Below are 22,843 nucleotides of genomic sequence, written 5' to 3' on the forward strand. Positions count from 1 at the left end.
GACTGGGGTCACGGTGCAGGCACGGTATCAGGCGGCAACAACTTAACTTTACATGCCTGCATGTTCGTAAAGTCTCACTGATTAACAGCGATCCTCTAATCAGAGCCGCCGAGCGAAACCACACGTCTATTCACAATGAAGTGGTTGTAGGGGAGTTATTTTGTCTTCCCTTTAAAAGTTTCCAAGCTCGTGATCTCGCCCCCAGAGATCTCTCAGACATGAGCCCACCTCTGCAGGGGCTCAGCTTCCACCGCCATTATGACATGAAATAACACAACATTGTCTTTACGCCCTGCTATGGCCATACCTCTACAACCGCCGCACTGGTGTATATTACTGTGCATACAACACGCAGAATGGGACTGTGTAAGGATAGGGTGGGAGATGGGGGTCAATGTAAGCACAGTGTGGCGTCTGGGTCAGCACGCTCTGGCTGGCGGTCACTCTCTCTCTCTATCTCTCTCTCTCACTCTCTCTCTCTCTGTGTTACCTTCTCTATGAGATCCAGACACTCGGCGTTATCCATCCAGTCTATGGCCTCCCACTGGATCCCCTCCCTGTGAGGACACACACAGACACACACACACACACACACACACACATTATGTGTATATATAAACACAAACAACGAGAAGACACAATGGCTGCATTGTTCACTGGGATCATGTGATGAAATGAGCCATGTCCAGGCTGTTGGCCCATTATACAAGGAAAACAACTGTCTGGGGGAGAAACTGAGCTGATTCCAAACCTCTGGCAGTGTTCCTGCACCCCCCCCCCCCTCCCCCCCGCCCCTATCTGTGTGTGGGACCTTCACTATCACATGCATATCCTTCATTTTCTACTCATCCACCAGCGAACATCACTGATCTGTAGGAATCTCAGCTGTTATCAGACACACGTTGACGCCTCTACCTGTTGTACTCCAGCTGCTCCAGCGAGAAGATGTGCTTGTTGAAGTACTCCTGGAGTTTCTCGTTGGCGTAGTTGATATTGAACTGTTCGAACCGGTTCACCTGCAGGACGAGGCAAACAGTGGTCAACCATCAGTTCTGCAGCTCAGGCAAAATCAACTTCAACCAGTTCATCCGTGGCAAATCAGCTGCACACTGACTCTCACAAAGATTTAGATTCTGATTCAAATGTCACTAAATCCTCGAAAAAGGTTCGAGGATTCTTCAGTGTTCTTCAGTGGCATGTATGAGTGATGAACTGACTGTGCGTAGTTTCAACGTTTGTTTTCATACTTGTAAAATTTCTCCTCAGTACAGAGAAAAATGTATGTGTGGTCCAGACCTGTCGTGCGAGTCATGTTCAGACAGTCCATCTCTTCCCCTCAGGGTGAAAAACACCCCTGAAATGATGAATGTGGAGTTTAAATAACTTCGTGTTTCAGGACAAAATGTACAGTAAAGTTTGAGGACTGTTAAGTTGCTGTCTGACAAGATTCATCCTCCGTTGCACCTGACGGCTCAACATCAAGTCCTCAGGGCCTCTCACACATGATTTAGGTTTTACTTCTGTGGGTGAATTCTATTCAGCGAGCGAGCGTTCACCTCAAAGTTCTCGAAGCCAAAGATGTCCAGGATGCCGATGGACTTGAAGTTGTCCTTCCCCTTGATCTTCTGGTTGATCCTCATTATGATCCAGGAGAAACACTGAGAGTACAGCGCCATGGCAACCGAGTCCCGTGAGTCCACCGCCTGCGAAGAAATGAACGTAACCATGGATTAATAATACATAATATAAAATGCATAAATAATCTGAGAGAGGAAAACTTTGCAGAATGTGTTTTAAACCCAAGAATCATTCATTATATCAGATGGTGGTTAAAGTGGTTAAAACAATACTGGGTTTGCTTGTGTGTTTTTTTGTGTGTGTGTGTGTGTGTGTGTGTGTGTGTCTGTGTGCATGCGGTTGCGTGTGAGGCCACAGTGCCTGAAAAACAAATATTGCTTTGGAGACAAAGGTGTGTGTTATGTCAGCGTCTGTCAGCCGGTGAGACGCTGTCTGTTTTCACAACAGACAGCGTCCTTTATCACCTACACATCTGCACTGGCAGTGACGCACTGCACATCAGTTTTGGTCATATCATCTTGTCATATAGGACAAATCAAAATACTGTGTGAACATGCTCTGGCATTGACTCAAGTCTTATTCGCGAAACGACACCTTGTATATAAGATAAATACCTGGTTTGATTTGAGATTCGAATGTTGTCACAAAACATTATATTTGAAATTTGAACGGAACATATGAGGAACAACTTAGCGAATGATATCTCCTGACGAAGACAAGAGAGTAAATGAACCTGGATTTGTGATTGTTTTGTCGACTATCATAAGAGAGACATTATCTTTCAGCGTGGCTGTAGCGCCACTCTCTCAGCACTCCAAAAGCAAGTTTAAAAAAAACTATTTTTTATATAAACGTTTGACCTAGCTACGTTTCTCTCCAGCTGAGCCTCTCAGCAAGACGCCATCTGTGTATGTGCATAAAGAGCTGGAGCTTGCCAGCGACACTTCCTCTGTGGACATTGTGCTTGAATCAAAAAGAAAACAAGAGAGCGGTGTGTGCACTGTATTTGGGGCAACAATGCTAGCGGGGCTTTGGAGCCATCAATCACAACCTCTCGCAACTAGCGGGTGTGAACGTGAGCGCCGGTGGCTCCAGGATCTCCGTCACAGGGGTGAGAAGAATGGCTGTTTGTCGGGGATTGAAGGAGGGGTAGGGGGTCTTACTGCAAGCAGCGGTGGGGTGGGTGACCCCTGGCCGCTGTGAGAAGAAGCCTTTCTCGCTGACTCCAGGGCTGGAATAATGAAGTCTATTAAGAGACAAGCTGCTTCAAAGGCCGGGCCGAACATGCGGCAGCAGGGCGACAGCACAGGGTCTTTGTCCGGCGATGAAAAGCTTTCTTGTGAGTTTCGTGTCGCTGTGGTAATAGCAAAGGTCCATTCTGCATATTCTCTGACCTTATCGTGAACGAGTGGGCCGAGGAGCTCGAGCTCGGCCAAAAGAGGGGGCTTGTTCCATACGTCAGAATGTTTTACACATGCCGAACTAAGAGTTATGGAAATGTTCATTTTAATTACAGACGGAGACACGAGTGAATTATTGCACCGACGTCTTTGGGGTGTCTGGCCGCGCCGCCTCCAGAGGAGAAGACTCTCGCTCGGGCCCCAGTCATTGGCTCTATTGTGCTTTTCACTCAGATCACTATCATGATGGCTTCATTGTGCCAGGAATCCAGCAGACAAAAAGCAGGAAATGGCCGGGAGTCACGCAAGGGATCTGGAGAGGCATGTGGGGGGAGAGCGCTGGAGAAAGGCTGTGTGTGTGTGGGTGTGTGTGTATGTGTCACCAGGACAGGGGGGGGAGAGGGGTGAGGACGGGGGCGGGGGCGGGGGGGGAGCTGACAAACAGGCATCTACTGTATATTTCAGTGTCTCGACTCAGAACAATCCCCAGCACCTAATCCCAAGATAGGACGAGGAAATCTGGGTAATGAGGGTGGGAAAGCAGGATTTGTTCCATGTTGGCTTTCTGATTCTTTAATGAGCGCTGGAGGAGGAGGAAGGAGGAGGAGGAGGAGGAGGAGGGTTTGGATGTGTTGTTACCTGCTCCACGGTGAGCGGCGAGCAGATCTCCTCCCCTCTGAGAATCATGGAGCGCTGGGTCAAGACCTCTGAAAGCTGGAAGGAGTCCAGGCCGAGCAGCTCGCTGACGTTACTGACCACTGAAACACACACACACACACACACACTCAGACGATGTGTAACACACAGCCCCAGACAGGTCAGGTGACCCCTATTGATGTCAAACAACCAATGTGACATAAACACCGGGATCCCTATACAGTCTATAGGCAGCTTCATTCTGCTGCCTCCTCCAGTCACTGTAGTTCACTGCTCCTGTGGAAAAGAGGTCAGACACAGCAAACAAAGAAGCCTGGAGCTCATGTTACAGCCTGTTCAGAGCTCTGTCTGCGAGGGCAACCTCAATCAAACTCAGGGGGCTGCAGGAGAACTGCACAGTGGACCCACATGAGACTTCTGCAGAAAGAACTTAAAGCCACATGTTCCAAGTTTTTCCCCAAGTTTTGTTTACACAGTTTGATAAATATCATGTTAATTTGGGGATCTGATTGGCCCAATACTAAGTTGATACTGATGGTCTCACCCACGAGCTTGTGAGGTGGAAGACCCTGGCTTCAGTTCTCTGGATACTGAAGGAGAACTTGTTTGGAAGCTCCATGTTCTCATAAATGAAAATAATTTGGTTCTCCAATAGACTAAGTACAGTCAGGACCGTTTTAATTTTAAGTGATTTCCAAATCATTTCCCAGGGATTTATTACCTTGACAGAAGTGCACCCAAGTTAATATTCATTCTTTATTCATGATTTCATCATGTTTGTTTGTTTATCTTTCATATCGAAGCATTACACAAAAACAACTGAACAGATTACCATCAAACTAGATAGAAGGAAGCAGTACTGTGAGATTTGGGGCAGATCTAGATAATGAACTGGATTGGTGAACCCAAATAAGTATTTTAGAGTTGATCTTCACTCGGTTACTGCACTTCATTTTTATTATATCAGAGAATGGATATTTTGTCTTTATTTAATGTGAGTAGTTGCAGAATACTTTTGTGTGTATGGTGTATTTATCCGAAACTATTACATGTATATGTAATATAGTGATTCATCCATATGAACTTGCTCTTTGAAAAGAAAATATCACAGGTTCATGTACCCTGCTGTGTACAGACAGTTTACAAAGTGACTAAAGAATTTGTACAAATGAACACAGTCTCTATTCCAGAAAGTTCTCTCCGGAAATATTCCTGACTTATTAGAACATTGCTTAATATAACAGCATCCCCAGAATTGTATATTGTTATGTGTCTGTGGTATGTTCTTCAAGGTATCAACAGCATGGTGCAGATGATGTGTGACACTTTTGTTAATCAAACGCACCCTGTGTAGTAGATCTGATACATGTTATTGTTCATGCAGTATACAGAATGATAATTCCTTCTCTTACCCCCTTTCGACGTGATCTGAGCTCCACCAGCCGTCATGAACTCAATGTTTCCCATCTGGAGAACAGCAGACAGCAGCTTGAACACATCTCTGATCTCCTCCTCACTGAACTCCATCACTTTCAGCGCCTCCTGCAACACGGACAGAGTTGGATACATGAGATAGATTCAATAGACATTAGGACCCATTCAAAACGTGACGCCAGTCAAACATGTTCTGCTGTTTTGATCTATAAAACAAGGTAAATCAGATTGCGCCTGCAAAGAAAACTTAAAATAAACATTATTTGACTTTATTTCCTCCCAAGCGTCTCAGGTCTGTGTTCTGCAAAGTACACTCATGATAAAGAGTTATAGCGCCCTCTGGAGGTAAAACACACTGCATACAGTTGGTTTCCTCTTCCTTTTCCTTACCATGACACTGTCAAAGAGCTGCTTGTCATCCAGACTGCTGTCCTGCATGCAGCCTGACTGGCTCAGGTAGTGATATGACTCAGGACCTTCACACAGTAAGTACATGTCTGCAACACAGAGAAACAACAATATCACCAATGAGGGAAATAAACTGAATGTCTTGACATAAAATAAATACTCCTGTGTAACCTTGTTTAACCTTTTATTTTATGATATTCATACTTGACTATACAGCAAAGGTTCTGCGATATAGAAGTCCAATGTGTGGCCTATAGATTGGTAGAGATATATATTTCCGAAATAAGTAAGAACTGTAAAAAAAAAAAGCTCTTATTTCTCTTTCATTATTTTGTCTATATTTGAATTTCTAGTGGAAGAGCGCACAGTATTAAAAAACATGGAGTACTCCTTTAAACTCTGTAGAAACGCACCTCTGTGGTCTCTGTCAGCTCCTGCTAACAGAGCGTAGAAGATGTGGTAGTTTCTCTCTCCAGGATTTTGTCGAACCACACGATTCTTGGAAAGAGAGGATGGTTTATTAGAAAAGCATATCGATATTTAAATGATTTTGTTGATGACTCCGGTACGACATGTCACATTGTGGCTGCTGAATGTTCCAACAATACACAACCTTACCTTTTCTAGCAAATCTGATTAGTGAAAGTCAAGGAAAACAAAACAGCTCGCAGTGTCCTCTGGACAATGTGCTACAGAGATCTCATTACTGCACAGAATATCTGAATGAACGCTTCAAGGATACAGTCAATGATGCAGCCTCCATGAATGTTTCCATTTTGTGAAAAGTGGAGCTGGATGAACTTTCCAAAGCGACTGGAGTTATTGTTGTAGACAGTCTTAGCGTTTCCAAAAGCTTCCATGATGGGGCTGAGGAGAGGGAGGGAAGACAAAGGAAAACAAAAATAATGTTTGTATTTGTATCTCTGCCAAAGACATTTTTAAAACACATCCACTGTTTTTTCCGTCACTGGATTTGTTTTGATCCAAATGTTGATCCAGATGCAGAATTCACATTTCTTAAAACTTTCTGCAGCCTTGGTGGAAGTTTTCATTTTAACTGTATTTTTCAGTTTGTCATGTTTTCCCTCTATACTGAGTCAGTGACTAAAACATTTTGGATATACGACTAAAATTCAGTTCGGGATGCCAAATAAGAGACGCAAACCAAATATGCACTTTTTCTATTTAACCCATTAAATTCGGTGGTTTATAATATCAAATAATAAAAAGGAAAACGTGTTTATGATGCTTTAACTTTTCAAATGTAAAGGGCACAAGATTCTTCATGAAGGCTAATGAAACTCAAGCAGCCGAGGGGTCAGAGGTCAAGGGTCAAACTGTACCTGCTCTGAATGAGGGCCTGCTCCACCCTGGTGGTTCTCTCTGACACAGGAGTTCCTGCTGAGTTCTTACTCATCATTGACAGAAACTTCAGCAGCAGCTTGGTGCTCTCCGTCTTCCCCGCACCACTCTCACCACTGAAGACGCAATGGACAGAGACAGATAGAGAGGAGAAATAGATGTAGAAAGTATTTGATGTCATTTTACAAGGGAAAGCAGTACAACAAATTGTGAAAGTGCTACATCTGAAAAACAGAGCAAATTTATAAAACTTTCTAATTCCGACAAAAACCTCAGACTCAGAATTCAGCCTCTATCTAGGAGTCATGACTTGACACGTGTTGTGCAGCTTCTCATCCCCCCCCAGTCCTCACCTGATGAGAACACACTGGCTGTCGTGTCTCTTCCACAGGCAGCGGTAACACTCATTGGCCACGGCGAAGATGTGAGGAGGCAGCTCCCCCATCTGGTGTTTGCTGTACAAGTCCACTGCGGTGCCGTCGTACAGTCCTGCTATCTGCTTGTAGGGATTCACCGCCGCCAGGATGGAACCTATGTTGGTCTAAAGGAAATGGAAACATAGATAGAGGGGGGGGGGGGGGGTTAAAAAAAGAGAAGACATGAAAGGTAAAGAAACAATATTTGAATGTGATTTATACTTTTATTTGAAACTCTTACATCCTGCACCCAAGCAATGCACACAACTCAAACTTAAATATGAGACCTGCAGCATAATGACTTGATATAATTACAGTCGATTCACCCAAGTTTCCTGTGTGCACCTATACTCAGTAATACTCCTTAACTACTGCATATGGCCTAGTTTGCACAGAGCGATGTAGTATTTTAGGATCCGTTCCTCTGGCCCAGTTAACGTGCCTCACTAAAAGTGTTTGTGGGTCATCATAACGTCCTGCGATGCTGCCTAAACAGACCGGGCTGAAACATCTGGGTTGAGATTATAGGAGATAGGATTTCCAAAAACATAGTTGCCATGTGTCTGAGGGAAATGATTATTTTAATAAAGCCTGGGTAGAGTTTCAGAGGAACCTCGGTGGACTTCTATCATGAAAATAATCTCGGGTATGAGACCGGGACAAACAAACATATCAGAGATCTTGTGTCCTTTGGGGAAAAGCGCAGCTCAGAATGAGGTTCAATAATCCAGGAGTTATCTGTGCTGCTTCTGTTCGAGTCAGTGAGAGAATGTGGCAGAATGTGCTCTGAGAATGTTCAAAAAATGTAAACACATTTTTTTATGTACATGCAGTGGTGAGAAGAAATGCGGGGTCATGCTTCTTATCTTACTGCTTCATTGCACTTTCCTGAAACACTTAATTAGTGTTATTGATGTTTGAGAGATGTGTTATAGTTTGTAATCTCAAAGAAATTGTGCTGCACATTCCGTTTTTCAGATATAAGAACAAATACACCCGTGAACATCCCAGCAGACCCACAGACATCAGGTCCATCATGGTGGTGCAGGGTATACTCGCAGATTGAGACGGCGCGGGGCCTTACATAGATGTTGTCATTCTGGTAGCGCAGAAACAGGTTGTGCATGATGGCGGCTTCGTGCAGCTCTGCCAGTGTGGACATGTCCTCCACCCCTTGGACGCTGCTGGGGTGCATGGCGAACACCGTCTCCCTGTTCAGCTCCGCCATCTGTAGGTAGATCACCTGCAGCAACACACACACAGACACACACACTCATGAAACATGAAACATGAAAGCATGGATGACAGACAGATTCAGGAGAAGATGGACGAATCATTCCATTCAAAGCTACAGACTGAATCCCTGATCGTCAGGTAGGACGTCCCCGTCTGATAAGCTTCTTACTCTCTCCACGTCAAATCTATCACAGGTCACATTCCAATTACATGCAGCGGTGAAGTCAATGTGAGGACGCCCTTGTCTTGACTTTGAAGGCCCGGTTTTAAAAGGATGATTTGAAATGGGAGCAATAGAGAAAGACGGAGAATGAAGCGTCTCATAAAAACAACAGACAACAACAGACTCTGTGGCTATCACAACTCTAATGGACCAGGCATGAGATAAAGGAACAGACTCTCTACGACTGCGTTGGTCACTTGCTGGGAAGCCGCTTTAGATCAATACTGATGGAAACAGGGGGGGGGAGTATGTGGTGTCCTTATACATTACTGCTGGATGTTCTGGTGAATTCCACTGGGAGGCGTAGATATGCTGAGTCAGCACCGAGGGGCTGCAGGGGCTCTATGGGAGCTGGTTGCTGAGTGTATGATGGTTTAAGAGGGTTTTTAATAATAATAATAATAATATAAATAATGTGTTTACACTAAAGATAAGAATAATAAAAACTATATCTAATAAAGCACTTTTCAACATCCACATTACAAAGTCCTTTGCAATGGCAGCCAAAAGGAAACAGACTTAATAAAATTCATAAAATACTCAGTTTTAAATTGAAACAGGAATAAGGAAGGTCGTTCCAGAGCCTGGCATGTGCTGCTGTAGCAACCTGTCAGTGGGGAACCCTACCTCCAGCCCTCCATGGCCCTGAATCGTCCTTGTATCAGATCATGGATGCTAAAGATGCTAAAATGTAAAGCTGAGGGGAACGGAGCATTCTCTATGGCTTCTCACTACAAGAAACACCCTTATTCAGTAATGTGACCCAATGTTAATGTAAAGATATTGATCAGTGCAGCTTTAACAAAGTCAGTGGCCTCACAAGAAAACCTACAGACCTTCCATCACTGTCTTTGTTGTCAAATCGATGACTCCTCTGTATTCAACATCTTTAAGGAGCAAACTAAATCAAACCCCGTTTCAGAATCTTGCCCAGGGACACTTCGGCATGCAGGTGGGGAAGACTGGGATGGAACCACCGACCTTCTGGTTCGGGGACAACCGCTCTACCCCTCAGCCACAGCCACCCTACTACCATTAAAACAAAATGCAGCCCGACTATTTGATAAGATAAATACACACAACAGATGAATACAGTCACATGTTTGCTCATCGTGGGAACTCTTGCTCTTTACTACTCTCAGGTCTCGGCTCTGTGCCTTGAGGTCATGTATGTTGTGATTTGGTGCGATACAAATAAATAAAACAGAATTTAAATGAATCTGTGAAATCTGTAAAATCATAAAGGGCCACTTCAGCTCTGTGTGGCTGACAGAAAATGGGCGTGTGCTGAGCCTAAAGCATGATATCAATGTCGTCACCAGTGGGTTCACTGAGAGTTTCATGGTATTAAGGTTTGTGAAAGGTTCTTTGGGGAGAAAAGCAGCCACGCACTGATGTCATCCATCGAGCAGAAGCGTACAGATTTACAGCCAGATGTCCGCAAGCATTTGTCTCTAACCCCACCCACCAGCTCTCCTCTCTGTCAAATTGGCCTGGATTCACCAGGCAGGGCCGAACCGGCTAATAAATCAAACAGGCTTTTCACTTATTTTACATCCTTAATCAGAATTATCGTTTTACACTCAGTTACGTCAGTCACTTAATGTGATTGATGTCATTGAGAGCAGCTGGGCACATCATGGCAGTGGATTTATACTGGATCATTTACTCTATTTCATATTTTTTACTTCCGCCAGGTTGTGATTGTTTGCAGGGTTTCACAAAAACAACTTGACCGATTTCCATGTATTTTTGTGCAGGAGTGGGACATCCCCCAAGAAAGAATTCATTAAACATTTGTGTGGATCTGGATCAGGGGGTTCGGTGAATTGTCTTTCACTTTCCTTAGCATTACGAGACGGGGCGTTTTTTTTAATGTTCTTGATTACTCATCGATTATGATGGCAGAAATTGGGCATGTTGAGGGAACTGATATTTATGAATTTGTGAAGTTTGGTGCAGATTCAAATAAAAATCTGGATGTAGTGAATTTAAATGTGGTTCCATTAGGGCAGGGGTTTTCAACCAGGGGTCCGCGGCCCCCTGGTGGTCCGCGACGGCATTGCAGGGGGTCCGCGAAATTTGCTTTGATATTTCAACACATTTCCAGATTACTAAAATATTTAAAATAAGAAAAATATGTCTAAAATAATATAAAGGTGATGAGGGGAACCTTGAAACCGGCTTGGGGCTAGAAACTGCCAGTAGTTTTCCCCTGTGCATGTGTGTTACAGGTAGATGTAGAAGAGCGGTTGAGACAAACTCTCAGGAGGTCTTGGAGATGTAGTTTGTATGATGGGAATTTTGATTTTCCCAAAAAGAAGGCCCAAAAGGGCAGAATTAATTATGAAAATATTAAATAAAACAAAAGAGCGAAAAACAAATACTTTGTAATAAGAAAAATAAATTGGCATAATAGCCAAAACAATTAATTGCAATAACAGTCAACCTTACCACGTTCGCTGGTTGAGAAACAATTTCTTTAGAGAGCTCTAGACACACACACACAGAAGTACTACTCACGCAGTAGGTGGGATTTGCTGCTGGTGATCATGAGGTTAAACTTAAGTAGGCCTCAATTGTTTGTGATATTGTATGATTATCATTTGTGTCATCTTCCCTATTCAGTTGTAGCCCCAGTTTATGTTGATTGTTATTGATCACCGTAACTTTAACGTTCTCACAACATGTCAGCTACATGTCTGTACATTTAAGTCATGAACGTTATATATTGACGTACATGTGGTTCTGAGATGCAGTACAACTACACACTGCATTTTAATTTTGTTTTCAATTCTTAAGCACTGAAAATCAACCATTTATTTGTTTTTTACACATTTTTGTAGATTTGTTTGAGGTTTTAAAAAAAACAACATGGAAAACCAAATGTTAATACTTCCTTCTATCCAATTGCAAGCACACACACACACCCACACACACACACACACACACACACACACGTAGGCACGCACGCGCGTAGGCACATCAGTGGGCCGCGGCAGAATGGTGGTCCCTGGGACAAAACCAGTTGAAAACCCCTGCATTAGGGGACTGTTGGGCCTTGACAGAGGAACGCACTCATTCTAGTACATATGGGACATTTATTACAAGTTTAACTCTCTGCTCTCGGATCTGAGTTCACTTTCTGCAGACACTGATGGAGACGATGTGTCCGACGCGTATTCAAATAAACGGCAGAAAGCTGGGATACATCTCCTTCGAGTGTTTGCATTCCTCACATTCTCCAAGCACAAGTTCAAAGTTCCACCGGAGCAGCTGAAAGCTTAGATAATACAGGAGAGGCCGCAGGACAAGATTACATTCTGACTCTCACCTCGGGTTTCACAGGAGGAAAACAAATATGGCCGCTTAAATGAGCCGCGAGTTTGGAAAGTACCGTCACAAATCCTCAAGTATTATATTTATCTCAAAGGAGATTTTTCCCTTCTAACTTTTGGTGGTGCTATCAGATACGTGTTTGTCTGCCACTGCGTCATATTGTGCCACCCTTGTTTTTCATCTTCTTCTTACGGTCCGGATTTTACAGCCTCAGGGTCTTTGTCATGCCTAAGACATCAGAGAAGCTCGGGAGAAAACTGAGCTGGAGGCTGCAGCATCAAAAGAGGTTTCACATTCCTCTGTTTTGCCCCGCTGTGGTCTTTGATTGTTTGGTTTGACTCTTTTGAGATAAGTCACCGAGCTCCTGAACCATGGTCGAAGCAGTTCTCATCAATAGTCAATGTGTCATAAATTTGTTTCCAAATAATTTAAACAGCTTCCTGTACCCGCAGCTAAAAGGAATCTAAGATGGAACACAAGGGTATATCAGGTTCGAGACGCAGACTTATACTTCTTATCGTTTCCATTTCAATCTCTGTGAGGTCTAATAATGTTCTGTTAGTGTCCATTATAACTCTTGGACAGACTGGAATAACTTCACTGAGAGCTGTGGAGCCCATCTAAAAACACTCAAATCTAATCTAACCAAGAGATAAATAATAAATTAATGAATCACAGTTGAATCTATGAGTTCAAAATTCAAATTCTGTAATTAAATCTAAATTATTTCGGCCACAAAATGGTTTGAATTGAAAAGATTCATAATCTCATTATTTCCTTTCTGGTCACGATTTCCGTTGGTGCACATCAGACGCAGCTTACTCAGTGTTAATGATGTGAGTATAATCTAATGACAGCAGGGGAGAATTTCACGCCACTTACAACAACATGCGAGTCAGGATTGATTCATGAAAATTTTCGCTGTACAAATCAATCCTTTCCAAATGGAGCCTGGTGGTGACGCAAGTAACACCACCGGCCACGAGGCTGGACAACGAACAGGACAACAGGATACACAAAGAGTTGTTTACTCAGTGTTGTTGTTGTTGAAACAATTTCAAATATAAAATGACTTACAAAAAAACAACTACAGTCCAAACTACTCCAACAAATGTATACTTTAAACAGCAAATAGAGGGTGTGTGTACAAGATAGTCCATGGAAATGCATATAATATCTACTTTGTATTCATAATAGAAGCAAATTATTATACATTAGATGTACAATATTTTATACCAGGAGAAATATTAATGACTAAATAGAAAATATAAATATCCAATGTAATAACATATTTCAAGTATTCAAGTAATTGTTGTATTTTTCTAGCAAAAATCAAACAGATGTGATATATGTTTAACAAGAGATTTGATTGACGAGAATTTTACTTCTGATCAACTGCTCCATTAATCTTCTAATTGCATTTGTGCTATTAAGTGAATCATGCTTAATTAATAAATACTGTTCTGTTCAGTTAAATAATTTAGACAGGAAATACAAAGTCTCACCAAAATGACCTACGGCCTACACAGTGGAACAGCCTCTGTAATGATGCTCTTTTCTTTTGTTTTGCCCTCAGTGAAACCACACCCTGCTGCTGCTTTGTTCAACCAGCTCTGCTGAATATTCACATGTGGGCGGGGTCAGGCTCCGTGTGTCAGTGGACTCATGTTATACTGACACATGTACAGTGTTCAGGCCTTTAGAAATAACACATGTGTATTTAAAAAAAACAGAAAAACACAGGTTTGTGGACACAAACAAAGTCTGTTCGTGCCTCCCGCTCCTCTTTCTTTTGAGTTTTTTGTTACTTGAGTCTCTCTCTGTCTTACAGTGAATCCATCTGCTGAGGGCAGATCCCACCCAGACCCCCGGGACATGGAGGTGGTGCAGGGTGGGGGGTTAGGATTATCAATGCTGAAAACTGTGACAAAATAAATAATGAAAAAGAAAGAGTTTCCCATATACAACCGAGAAACAAACTGACAAAAAATCCCAGTGTAATTGCCTGTTTGGGGGATGGAGTAAACCCAAACCCAAAACTGTTTTTTACCACACACTCAGACACAGATGCTCACAATAATGTTTGTGTGAGCGTGTCTCTTGCGCGACCCATGCTCATGAATGCACATTAGTCACATTAAGGCCCACATAATGGCCCCTTTGACTAATAACCCAGAAAACACTGAGATCTATTTTAAACCACAGAGACTGTACGGCTACAGGCCGTGGACGACGTGGGAGGAGAGAGGCCTCATTCGATTTTTTAACTCAGGCAACTCGTTAAGAGAAGAACACAAAGCAGATATATGAGCTACATGAACAATATGCACTGTATGAGTATTGAGCTCATAAACAGGCACAAACATAGTGTTTAGGTCTGGTCGACTAACACAGGAAGCTGGAGGTGACATCACCACCACCAGCAGCAGCAGCAGCCATTTAGTTCAGGTGACAGAGCGTCTTCCTGCTTTTCTTTACATGTGCACCCGTCTGGGTCTAACTCACACACTGTTAATCCAGCTGGTGCCATCTGGCCACCGACACACTCACACACACAGGTTTGGGTAACTATCCTTCTCAGGACTCTGCATTGACTTCCATTCATGGTGGACAGCCTAACCAAAAGCTTATCCCTTAACCTTATCTCTAACCTTAACCAAACAATCACTCACATCGGACCCCTAACTTAAATAGGACATCAGAAAGGACATTTAACCTCATTTGGACCAGGTTTATATTGTCCCCATGAGGTCATCTGGTCCTGACAAGATCAGTGTTTATACTAGAAAATGTCCTAAAGAGATAACAACACGCACACACAGGCACGGAGGGATATTCAGCTCTTAGCTTCAGTGTGCGTCTGCTGTATCTTCAGGCCCTGTCTCTGTGGTTTGCAGGGATGAGACAGTAATTAATGTGACAGCCAACAGGTCGGCCTGTTAAAGATGAGGCACTGTGGTTGAAGACACTCTGCAAGCTGAGCACTCCTGCAGGGAGAAGCACCTTAGTGCAACAACTGAATCAATAGAGAATAGTGTATCCCACTCCCTGAGGGGAAATGTTGAGAGGATGAAACAAATACCAGGACGCAGACAAAGACCAAATCTCATATGCATAATACTGTGATGTCGCTAAAGGAGCTGGATTAAGTATAAGACTATGATGTTTATCTGTGAAATGCAAATAAAACCTCAGCAGATACAGTTTGTATTTCAGGAGCAGGGATCAGGTCAGGGTCAGCCAGGGACCCTGAACGTGGAGACGCTCTGATTCTCAGACTCACATTCCTGTCATTCTGGTTGCAGAGTCTTATTAGGAGTAAGAGGAAACACCCATGCGCGTGTCGCAATGACTAACACACACTGAGCTCACATGTGAAGATCAGATGAACACACACTGCAGCTTCAGATCAGCTGCAACACTGAGGCTCAGCTCATGAGGAACATGACGTCACTAAAGCTCAGTGTTATGTTTCTAATGTTCTGGTATTCAGTTGTATTCAGACAATAAATCAGAAGGGGGGGGAGGGGTCTGACTCCTCACTCGACCTCTGACCTGGGGCAGTCAATCTTCTCTTTTCCATTGGTCAGAGTTACCCCCTACTCTCCTGACAACACATGGCTGACTTCTCACACTGCGAGCATCCCCACCACCGACCACAGAAACATCAGGAGAATATGACAAAGAGAAAGATGACAGTGTGTTGATCCTGTGGACCTTTATCAGTCTTTGGGCCATACCATGTTCCTTACCCAGCAGGAGTGTCTCAAGGGGCTTTGGGGGCTCTCAGATAGAAGGGACCTGGGGGGCCCTACATTGATCATGGGACCTAATTAAGGCTCATTTATGCTAGATGCTAGATACTGTAACTATAGAGATGGTCAAAGCTTTCTATCCATACTCTGCATTCATATTTTTGGCATTTGCGTGTGTCTTCTGAAAACGTATTGATATGGATGAAACAGAGCAGTACCACAGGAAATCATGGGGGGGGAACGACCGCTGGTGTGTCGGACCATGGTGTCGTTGCAGTCTCCTGTACACAGCTGATCTGAGACCTTAAGGGGGTTCTCACAAAATTGTCATTCCTGTGGACTAACATAATCAAACATCCTCGTGGCTCGAGGAGCAAAGAGCCAATCATGAACAGCACTCATGACGTCTGTTTGGTATAAAAGCATTTCATGAAACAAGGGTGGTGCTAGAAGCCAATTTTTTCAGGATCGACTCTCTCAAACACAAGACATTGTATTAGAAGCCAATTTGTACGTCCATAGCCACCTCTCCCTCTCTCTCTCTCTCTCTCTCTCTGCCTCTCTCTCTGCCTCTCTCTCTCTCGGCCTCTCTCTCTCTCTCTCTTGGCCTCTCTCTCTCAACCTCTCTCTCTCTCTCTCTGACAGGATTTCCTCCAGACACAAAGACCACCATGCCCGGCCAAACAGATAAGCTCAGGCCGACGACTTGTGTGACTCGTCACCAGGAGCCCATTCCTGTCATTCTTAGGTTTATAAAAAGAGGTGTTGATCTAACAACCGAGTCCTGAGACGAACCACGTGTGAGCAAAAAATTCACATGCACATAAACACCAGACAACTCCCCTCTCGCATTATATTACAACCCTGTAAATGTACACAGAAATCCAGGAGGGGACCTCACTGTACACTGTATCAGTCACAAACATATGATTTCTGCATGGGTTCACAATGTATTTCCTCTGCTTTAGGGTAGACTTACAAACATGGTGCATGTGAATCCTTAGAGTAATACAAAATGCTTCGTGGTGCAGACTCAGCACACAGATGTAGCTTTGGGGCTGTTTAAAATGAATCATTGGCAACATTAATGGTTCAGCAGGGGGGGGAGATGAGTTCTTACCTTCCCATAGTCGGTCGTGAGGACCAGAGACGAATCATCACAAGAGCTGACGGTGGAGGGGAGGAGCTGCTCTTTGTGTCTCAGCCACACATGGGCCCCCTGCAACACAAAGACCAGCACAACATCATTAGCATCTGGACACCGGACATGTGTTAGAGTCATTGGCTTCATAGGAAAGGACTGGACACAAACAGGAATTTAGGAACTTAGCCGATGCTATTGTTGCATATTTAAATCATTACTGAAAACCAAAGAGGTCAGCGGGGGAAACCAGAGAAACATTAAGGACACATTTAGTCGTATTTAGACTCAGCAAAGATTCAGAGGAGGAAAGCAGGAGTCAGTCTTTTTCCATTTTCTCTTTCCCTGAGCATTGCTCACCGCTCTTTGCCACATAGCTACTCCCTCACCACAGCAGACTGGCACACTTATCCTCTTATTAAACTGTCACTGACTCTTTTCTTTCAGCCAGGCCTGCACTCTGAGGGTGTGTCCGGGACTGGAACCACCACTCAGATTCATACACACTCAGTAAAACTGTCAGAAAAGTCTTCCAGTCCTCGGCTTTGGGGCTAATCCACTCAATTTAGCAAATCAATCAGTACATATGTTTCTCTGCCCATCACACTTTCTTCTTCCTTGTGTTTCTAACACGCAAACCACAGCACACTTTTCGCCATTCATCCCAACATCAGCTCATCAGCGCGGGCCTGCCTGGTCTCCTGTGTTTGTGTATCCATGTGAAGTCACCGACCTTCCCAGACATGTTTGTTAGCAGCTCAGCAACCAGGAGCAATAACAGGAATCTGAGGCTGATTGCTCAGGCGGACTGTCACTTCCTTATAGTGATGGAAGAAACATTTATAGATGAGCGCAAACGCCTGCCGAGTCGTAAATCTTTTAGGAAGACTTGGTCCACATTTAACAGGTTCAAACACAAGAAATATGACCTTTATTTAACTATATTAGTTAATCATAAACATCTCATGATGAATATATGGCCTTTAAAGCATAATACACTTATTTGATTTCTTGCTGAGAAATAGTTAAGAAGATTGATTTAGTTTAAGGTCAAATCCGGCAGCTGGTTAGCTTAGCTACATCACAGCTTACAAACATTGCCTGCCAAATCCTCTCAACCTCATAATTAAAACATTATATTTTCCCTGTAGAAAACAACTGAGGGGTGAAAACGACAATCTGCTGTTTTACAAGGGGTTATCAGCGTGAATGAAGCCTGTTTATATTTCCGCAGTCCGTGATATCATCTATAAATAATTTCGCAAAGGAATAATATTTTGGTTTTCAGAGTTAATGCTCATTTATGCTCAACGTTTGATACATACATGGAAACAGACGGAGCAGTACTCTGCGTTAATTTCGTCCATATTTTCACACTTTTCTAAAAGCTAACGAATCCATAAGACGTAGCATTTTTGGAGAAAATACTTTAATAGTTGGAAAATAACTGCTACTTCACCTTGTCAATGAGACAAGCAATCATCTTTGCCTCTATCTCAAGAGATCCTCCACCATCGCCATGTTTGCTGCTGCCCTCAATCATGCCAACCTGGAGCATCTATCAATAAATGTGGCCAGGGATGCTTACATCGTTTGAAATGGACAGATCTCTTTTTGTACGTAAAGGCAGCATAGATGATACTTAGGAGTATGAGTGACAGATCAGTGCAATGTGCTGTGTAAAGACATTTGGCCTGAAAGTGGCCAGCGACACTCCATTCATCATCAGAAGTGCCACCAGTGCTGTGGCCGAAGAAGACACAGAGCAGAAAGGGAATTGTGTGTCCAACAGAGCATAAAACTGTAGAAATCAATATGCATGGATTCCACTAGGAAACCTTATACAAGGTCACCACTTGCAGATATCAATCCTCATTAACTATTAACAACAGACTGCCGCGTGCCCGCACAAAAACACACACGGACACGCGCACACATTCTGGTGCACAAATGTGTTTACTAGAACAAAGATCTAGATGTTTTTGTTAAATGCACAAGATGTTTTGGGAGAAATCCACTCTGCTGAGTCACAGAGACAAACAGGGAATAGTCCAGCGTGAACAATTACTCTGAATTCTTTTAGGGAACTCGCTCAGAGGTCTGACTGGTCACCCGTCTTTTTCTTTATTTTGTGATTCAGGCTTCCTTCTCGGACAAAGAGTCACTCGGCCCAAAGCTGCAAGTCTGAAAACCTACTTCCATGTTTTTTCTCTCTCACTCGGCTAATGGAGGACGCCTAAATGTGGCTCAGTCAAATCACAGGGGAGAGCGGTGAGTAGGATGAAGGGGGTCGTGTAAATTAGGAGGAAGATGGGGCCGGAGGGAGGCAGCAGAAAGAGAGAGGGGAGAGAGGAAGGGTGCAGGCACCTGATAATGTCCCGCCTCCCATTGTCTGGAATTAAAGAGGCAGACAAACACAAAACACCAGGACAAAAACACAACACAGGTATTACAGTAAAACGCATAAACACTGTTTCCACTTAATAAGAGACCAGTGGCGACTTCCACCCCAGTGGGCTACTGTGTCTGCCTGGTACCAGTTTGGCATGCCACGGCCTGATTCAAGGAAAAGCTGCCTCACATGAGTTCACTGAAGTCCAGGGAGGAGATTAATGGTGCTTACTGTATAGATTGTAAGAAGATCAGTTGGCTGTTATGTAACTGGAAATCACAGGGGCTCCGATTCAGCAGAATGTGGCTGCTTCTCTTCATCTTGTAAAGGATTTTGTTTGTACCACCATGAGAGTGGAGCTGACAAAGTGCAGACACGTGCAGGCAGTAAGGTTGATTGTACGATTTTGTTAAACAGAAGAAAAAATCAGGCAAGCAATGACACGCAAACAGAGGGAGGGTTTGTCACGCCGGGTGTTTTTACATCACATCCAATGATTGCTTCATTTTAGAATTTTCACTGATGCAAACTATTACAGGAAAAGATTCCCAAGAACTCATCTTGGATGGTTCAGTTGAGTCAGAGTTTTAAATCTGGGTTTTTCCTAAAAGATAAAGACAGATAAAACTCTCCAGACAGAAAACGTTATGAAACAAGAATCAAGCGACACATTAATCACATCATGATGGGTTCATCAAATGAGTTCATTATTATGTCAAAACAAAAGCTAAGAAACTAAGTCACCCATATGATCGCTCCGCTTGCTGCACCAGGGTCAGGCAGAGACATGCTAACACCAGCCACTATGGTTTAAAATCATCCACATCCCCATTAGAATGATACTGTGCAAATATATCCAGTAATTCTTTCAGCCCAGAATTTTTAATTATATTTGGACACAATCCATGAATGAAAAAATGCTTTATCTTGCAATGTATAAGAAAGTGAAGAATACAAAATTCTTTATGCCCCCTGATCCGGATCTGAACCAAATGAATCAGGTTCTTCACTGGGTCTTGACACAAAATGTCATGGAAATCTGTTGAGTGCAAAATCCTGCTAAATAACAAACAACCAGACAAACGGAGATGAAAATGTAACATCCTTGGCAAGAGATTTAGATATCAACAAACATAATCCTGTGTTTGGATAACAGGATAATATCTGGCAATAGAATTTAATTTATCGGGTTCTTCAGTGACTTGACGCTCAAGAGAGCCAACACCAGATGTGATTGTCCATTTGTTTGTGTTTGTGAGCGTGTGTGTGTGTGTGTGCGTGCGTGCGTCCAAAGACTATGAAGCCAGAGGGCACAGAAGTCGGGATGCATTGTCTCAGCAACAGATGGTCTCACTAAAACTCCTCCCCCTTGTCCCCTCCATCTCCAGGAGCTCTGTCACAGTGTCGGGACAAAAGCAGCCACCTCTGACTCAGAGCTCCGACGTTAACCAGGCAGAAATATTCAAAACAAAGGCCGGCCGGGACGCAGAGGAACATGGGCACCGGCTTATGTTTAGACCCCCGGACTGGAATCACCTGCTGTAGCACAACACAGGAAAACTGTCTGTGTACAACTCATTTAAAAACATTAGTGGTCAGTTAAATCCCATGCCTCTGCTGTCCAGATGTTTGAGTTTAAAAAAAAGCACATTTGCTGTGACGTTTCCAGCTCAGGCTACTTTCCAATTCTCAACGCTGCGTGTCACCGGGCATGTGCCGCGCTGCTGAGGCAGAACTGACTGACAATGGTGACCTGATCCACCAAAGACCAGGCTGCACGGCGGGCTCCCAGCATGCTGTTCTGACACAGAAACCACACGGGCCGAATGATGCGATCCCAGAGTCGGAGGCTTGGGTTTCTGCAGCTTGTTCGATGACATCCAGCTCAGAGATTTGCTAATGAGTGAGTGTTAAATATTTTAGGATAAAACACAGGACGAGGTGCCAGGGCCCTTTCTCTGCTGTCTGCTGCAGTCGGTATCAGGTGATCGCATCGGCCGCGACAAAAGAGAAGCTAATTAACTCATCCGGACGTGGACACAGCCGGACAATTAGTTATGATACGCTAAGTTCTTGGATCGTGGTTTCGGGGCGCAGTGAGTCGACGCCTGCCCAGCGGTGTTGCAGTAAGGGCCGACCGCAGGCCGGGGCCGGGGCCCAGCTGAGGAACGAGTGCGTCCAGCTGGATTCCTGACAAGCGTCTCATCTGTTGGGCCCCGGACGTAGAGGACGATTAAACGCATCCACCAGGAGAAAGCACTGATGAAATCCCACTGAAACTCAAGCTGTAGCTGCTTTCCCTTGGATCTCAGTTAGGATGTTAGAAAATTACATTTCTATTCTGGTTCCTCCCTCTTTTTACACCACAATCACAAAGAAGGGCCGGAATTATCATATGAATAGAGAGGCATGAGGAGAAGTCACTAACCCTGTGTGACCCCTACTCTGTGTCCTGGACAGATGTGCAGTCCTGCATATTGCGTGGCTGGATGACCTGCATTTAAAAAAAGGTCACACAGCAATTTGATGCTGGCCTACATGTGCCATGGTTTTCCTAGGAGACTAGGATGGCACTCAGTAAAATTAATCCAGCGTCACCAAGTTGGACATGCTCATAGAAATCAGTCCCCTAAATTTGCCTGATAAAACAACCAACCAACCAACCAGCCAACCAACCAGCCAGCCAACCAACCAACCAGCCATCCAGCCAACCAACCAACCAACCAACCAACCAACCAACCAACCAACCAACCAACCAACCAGCCAATCAACCAACCAACCAACCAGCCAACCAACCAGCCATCCAACCAACCAACCAACCAACCAACCAACCAACCAACCAGCCAATCAACCAACCAAACAACCAGCCAGCCAGCCAACCAACCAACCAACCAACCAACCAACCAATCAGTCAATCAACCAACCAATCAACTAGCCAACCAACCAACCAACCAACCAACCAACCTACCAACCAACCAGCCAAGAGAAAGAATAAAGGCGCTTTGTTTTTTGCTTTATTTCCAGAAAAGCTTTTTTTAAATGTTGGTTGAAATGAATTCACAAGCTACAGTCACAGCACTGTTTGTAGCCAGCAGGGTTTCAAAGCTTACAGGACAATGGAGAAACGTTTTGCTTTGTCTGTCATAAAGGAACGTGAGCCAAAAATCTGGGATTGTGAGCAAATCTCCTGATCGCTGAGCAAGTGGAAATGAGGAGGAATCCGCCAAGTAGCTGGTGAGATTAAAAAAAGTCTTCTCGCAGGAGAATCTGGGGAAAGCTCCCTCTGGGTCTTTTTGATCACGAGATTTCCAATCAGGCAAAAGCTTCACGTGCTACAGAGCTCAGCAAACAGTTACTGGATATGAATTCACAGACTGTTATTATTTATCTTATAAGCACAACATTTTCATTGGTATTTGGCAGGACACTGAGAATATTAGAAAAATGGTTTAATATTTAGATGTTTACATTGTTTTGTGCTTGCTTGTCTTTCACACTTTTC

General features: G+C 43.8%; 1 protein-coding gene across 1 annotated transcript in view; it reads right to left on the reverse strand.

Moving 5' to 3' along the window:
* The window catches only part of myo10l3 (myosin X, like 3), a 55,920-nt gene that overhangs the window by 23,305 nt on the left and 9,772 nt on the right, over nt 1-22,843 (reverse strand). Inside the window, exons 2-14 of the mRNA XM_053440209.1 lie at nt 16,929-17,027; nt 8,340-8,498; nt 7,193-7,380; nt 6,821-6,955; nt 6,220-6,344; nt 6,096-6,109; nt 5,891-5,975; nt 5,460-5,566; nt 5,048-5,177; nt 3,618-3,736; nt 1,557-1,703; nt 916-1,016; nt 491-557 (exon numbers count right to left, since the gene is read on the reverse strand). Coding sequence (XP_053296184.1) covers nt 491-557; nt 916-1,016; nt 1,557-1,703; nt 3,618-3,736; nt 5,048-5,177; nt 5,460-5,566; nt 5,891-5,975; nt 6,096-6,109; nt 6,220-6,344; nt 6,821-6,955; nt 7,193-7,380; nt 8,340-8,498; nt 16,929-17,027 — 1,476 coding nt within the window. The remainder of the gene's footprint in view (nt 1-490; nt 558-915; nt 1,017-1,556; nt 1,704-3,617; nt 3,737-5,047; nt 5,178-5,459; nt 5,567-5,890; nt 5,976-6,095; nt 6,110-6,219; nt 6,345-6,820; nt 6,956-7,192; nt 7,381-8,339; nt 8,499-16,928; nt 17,028-22,843) is intronic.

This window comes from Pleuronectes platessa, chromosome 14 (genome assembly GCF_947347685.1).
Source record: "Pleuronectes platessa chromosome 14, fPlePla1.1, whole genome shotgun sequence".
Lineage (NCBI taxonomy): Eukaryota > Metazoa > Chordata > Actinopteri > Pleuronectiformes > Pleuronectidae > Pleuronectes > Pleuronectes platessa.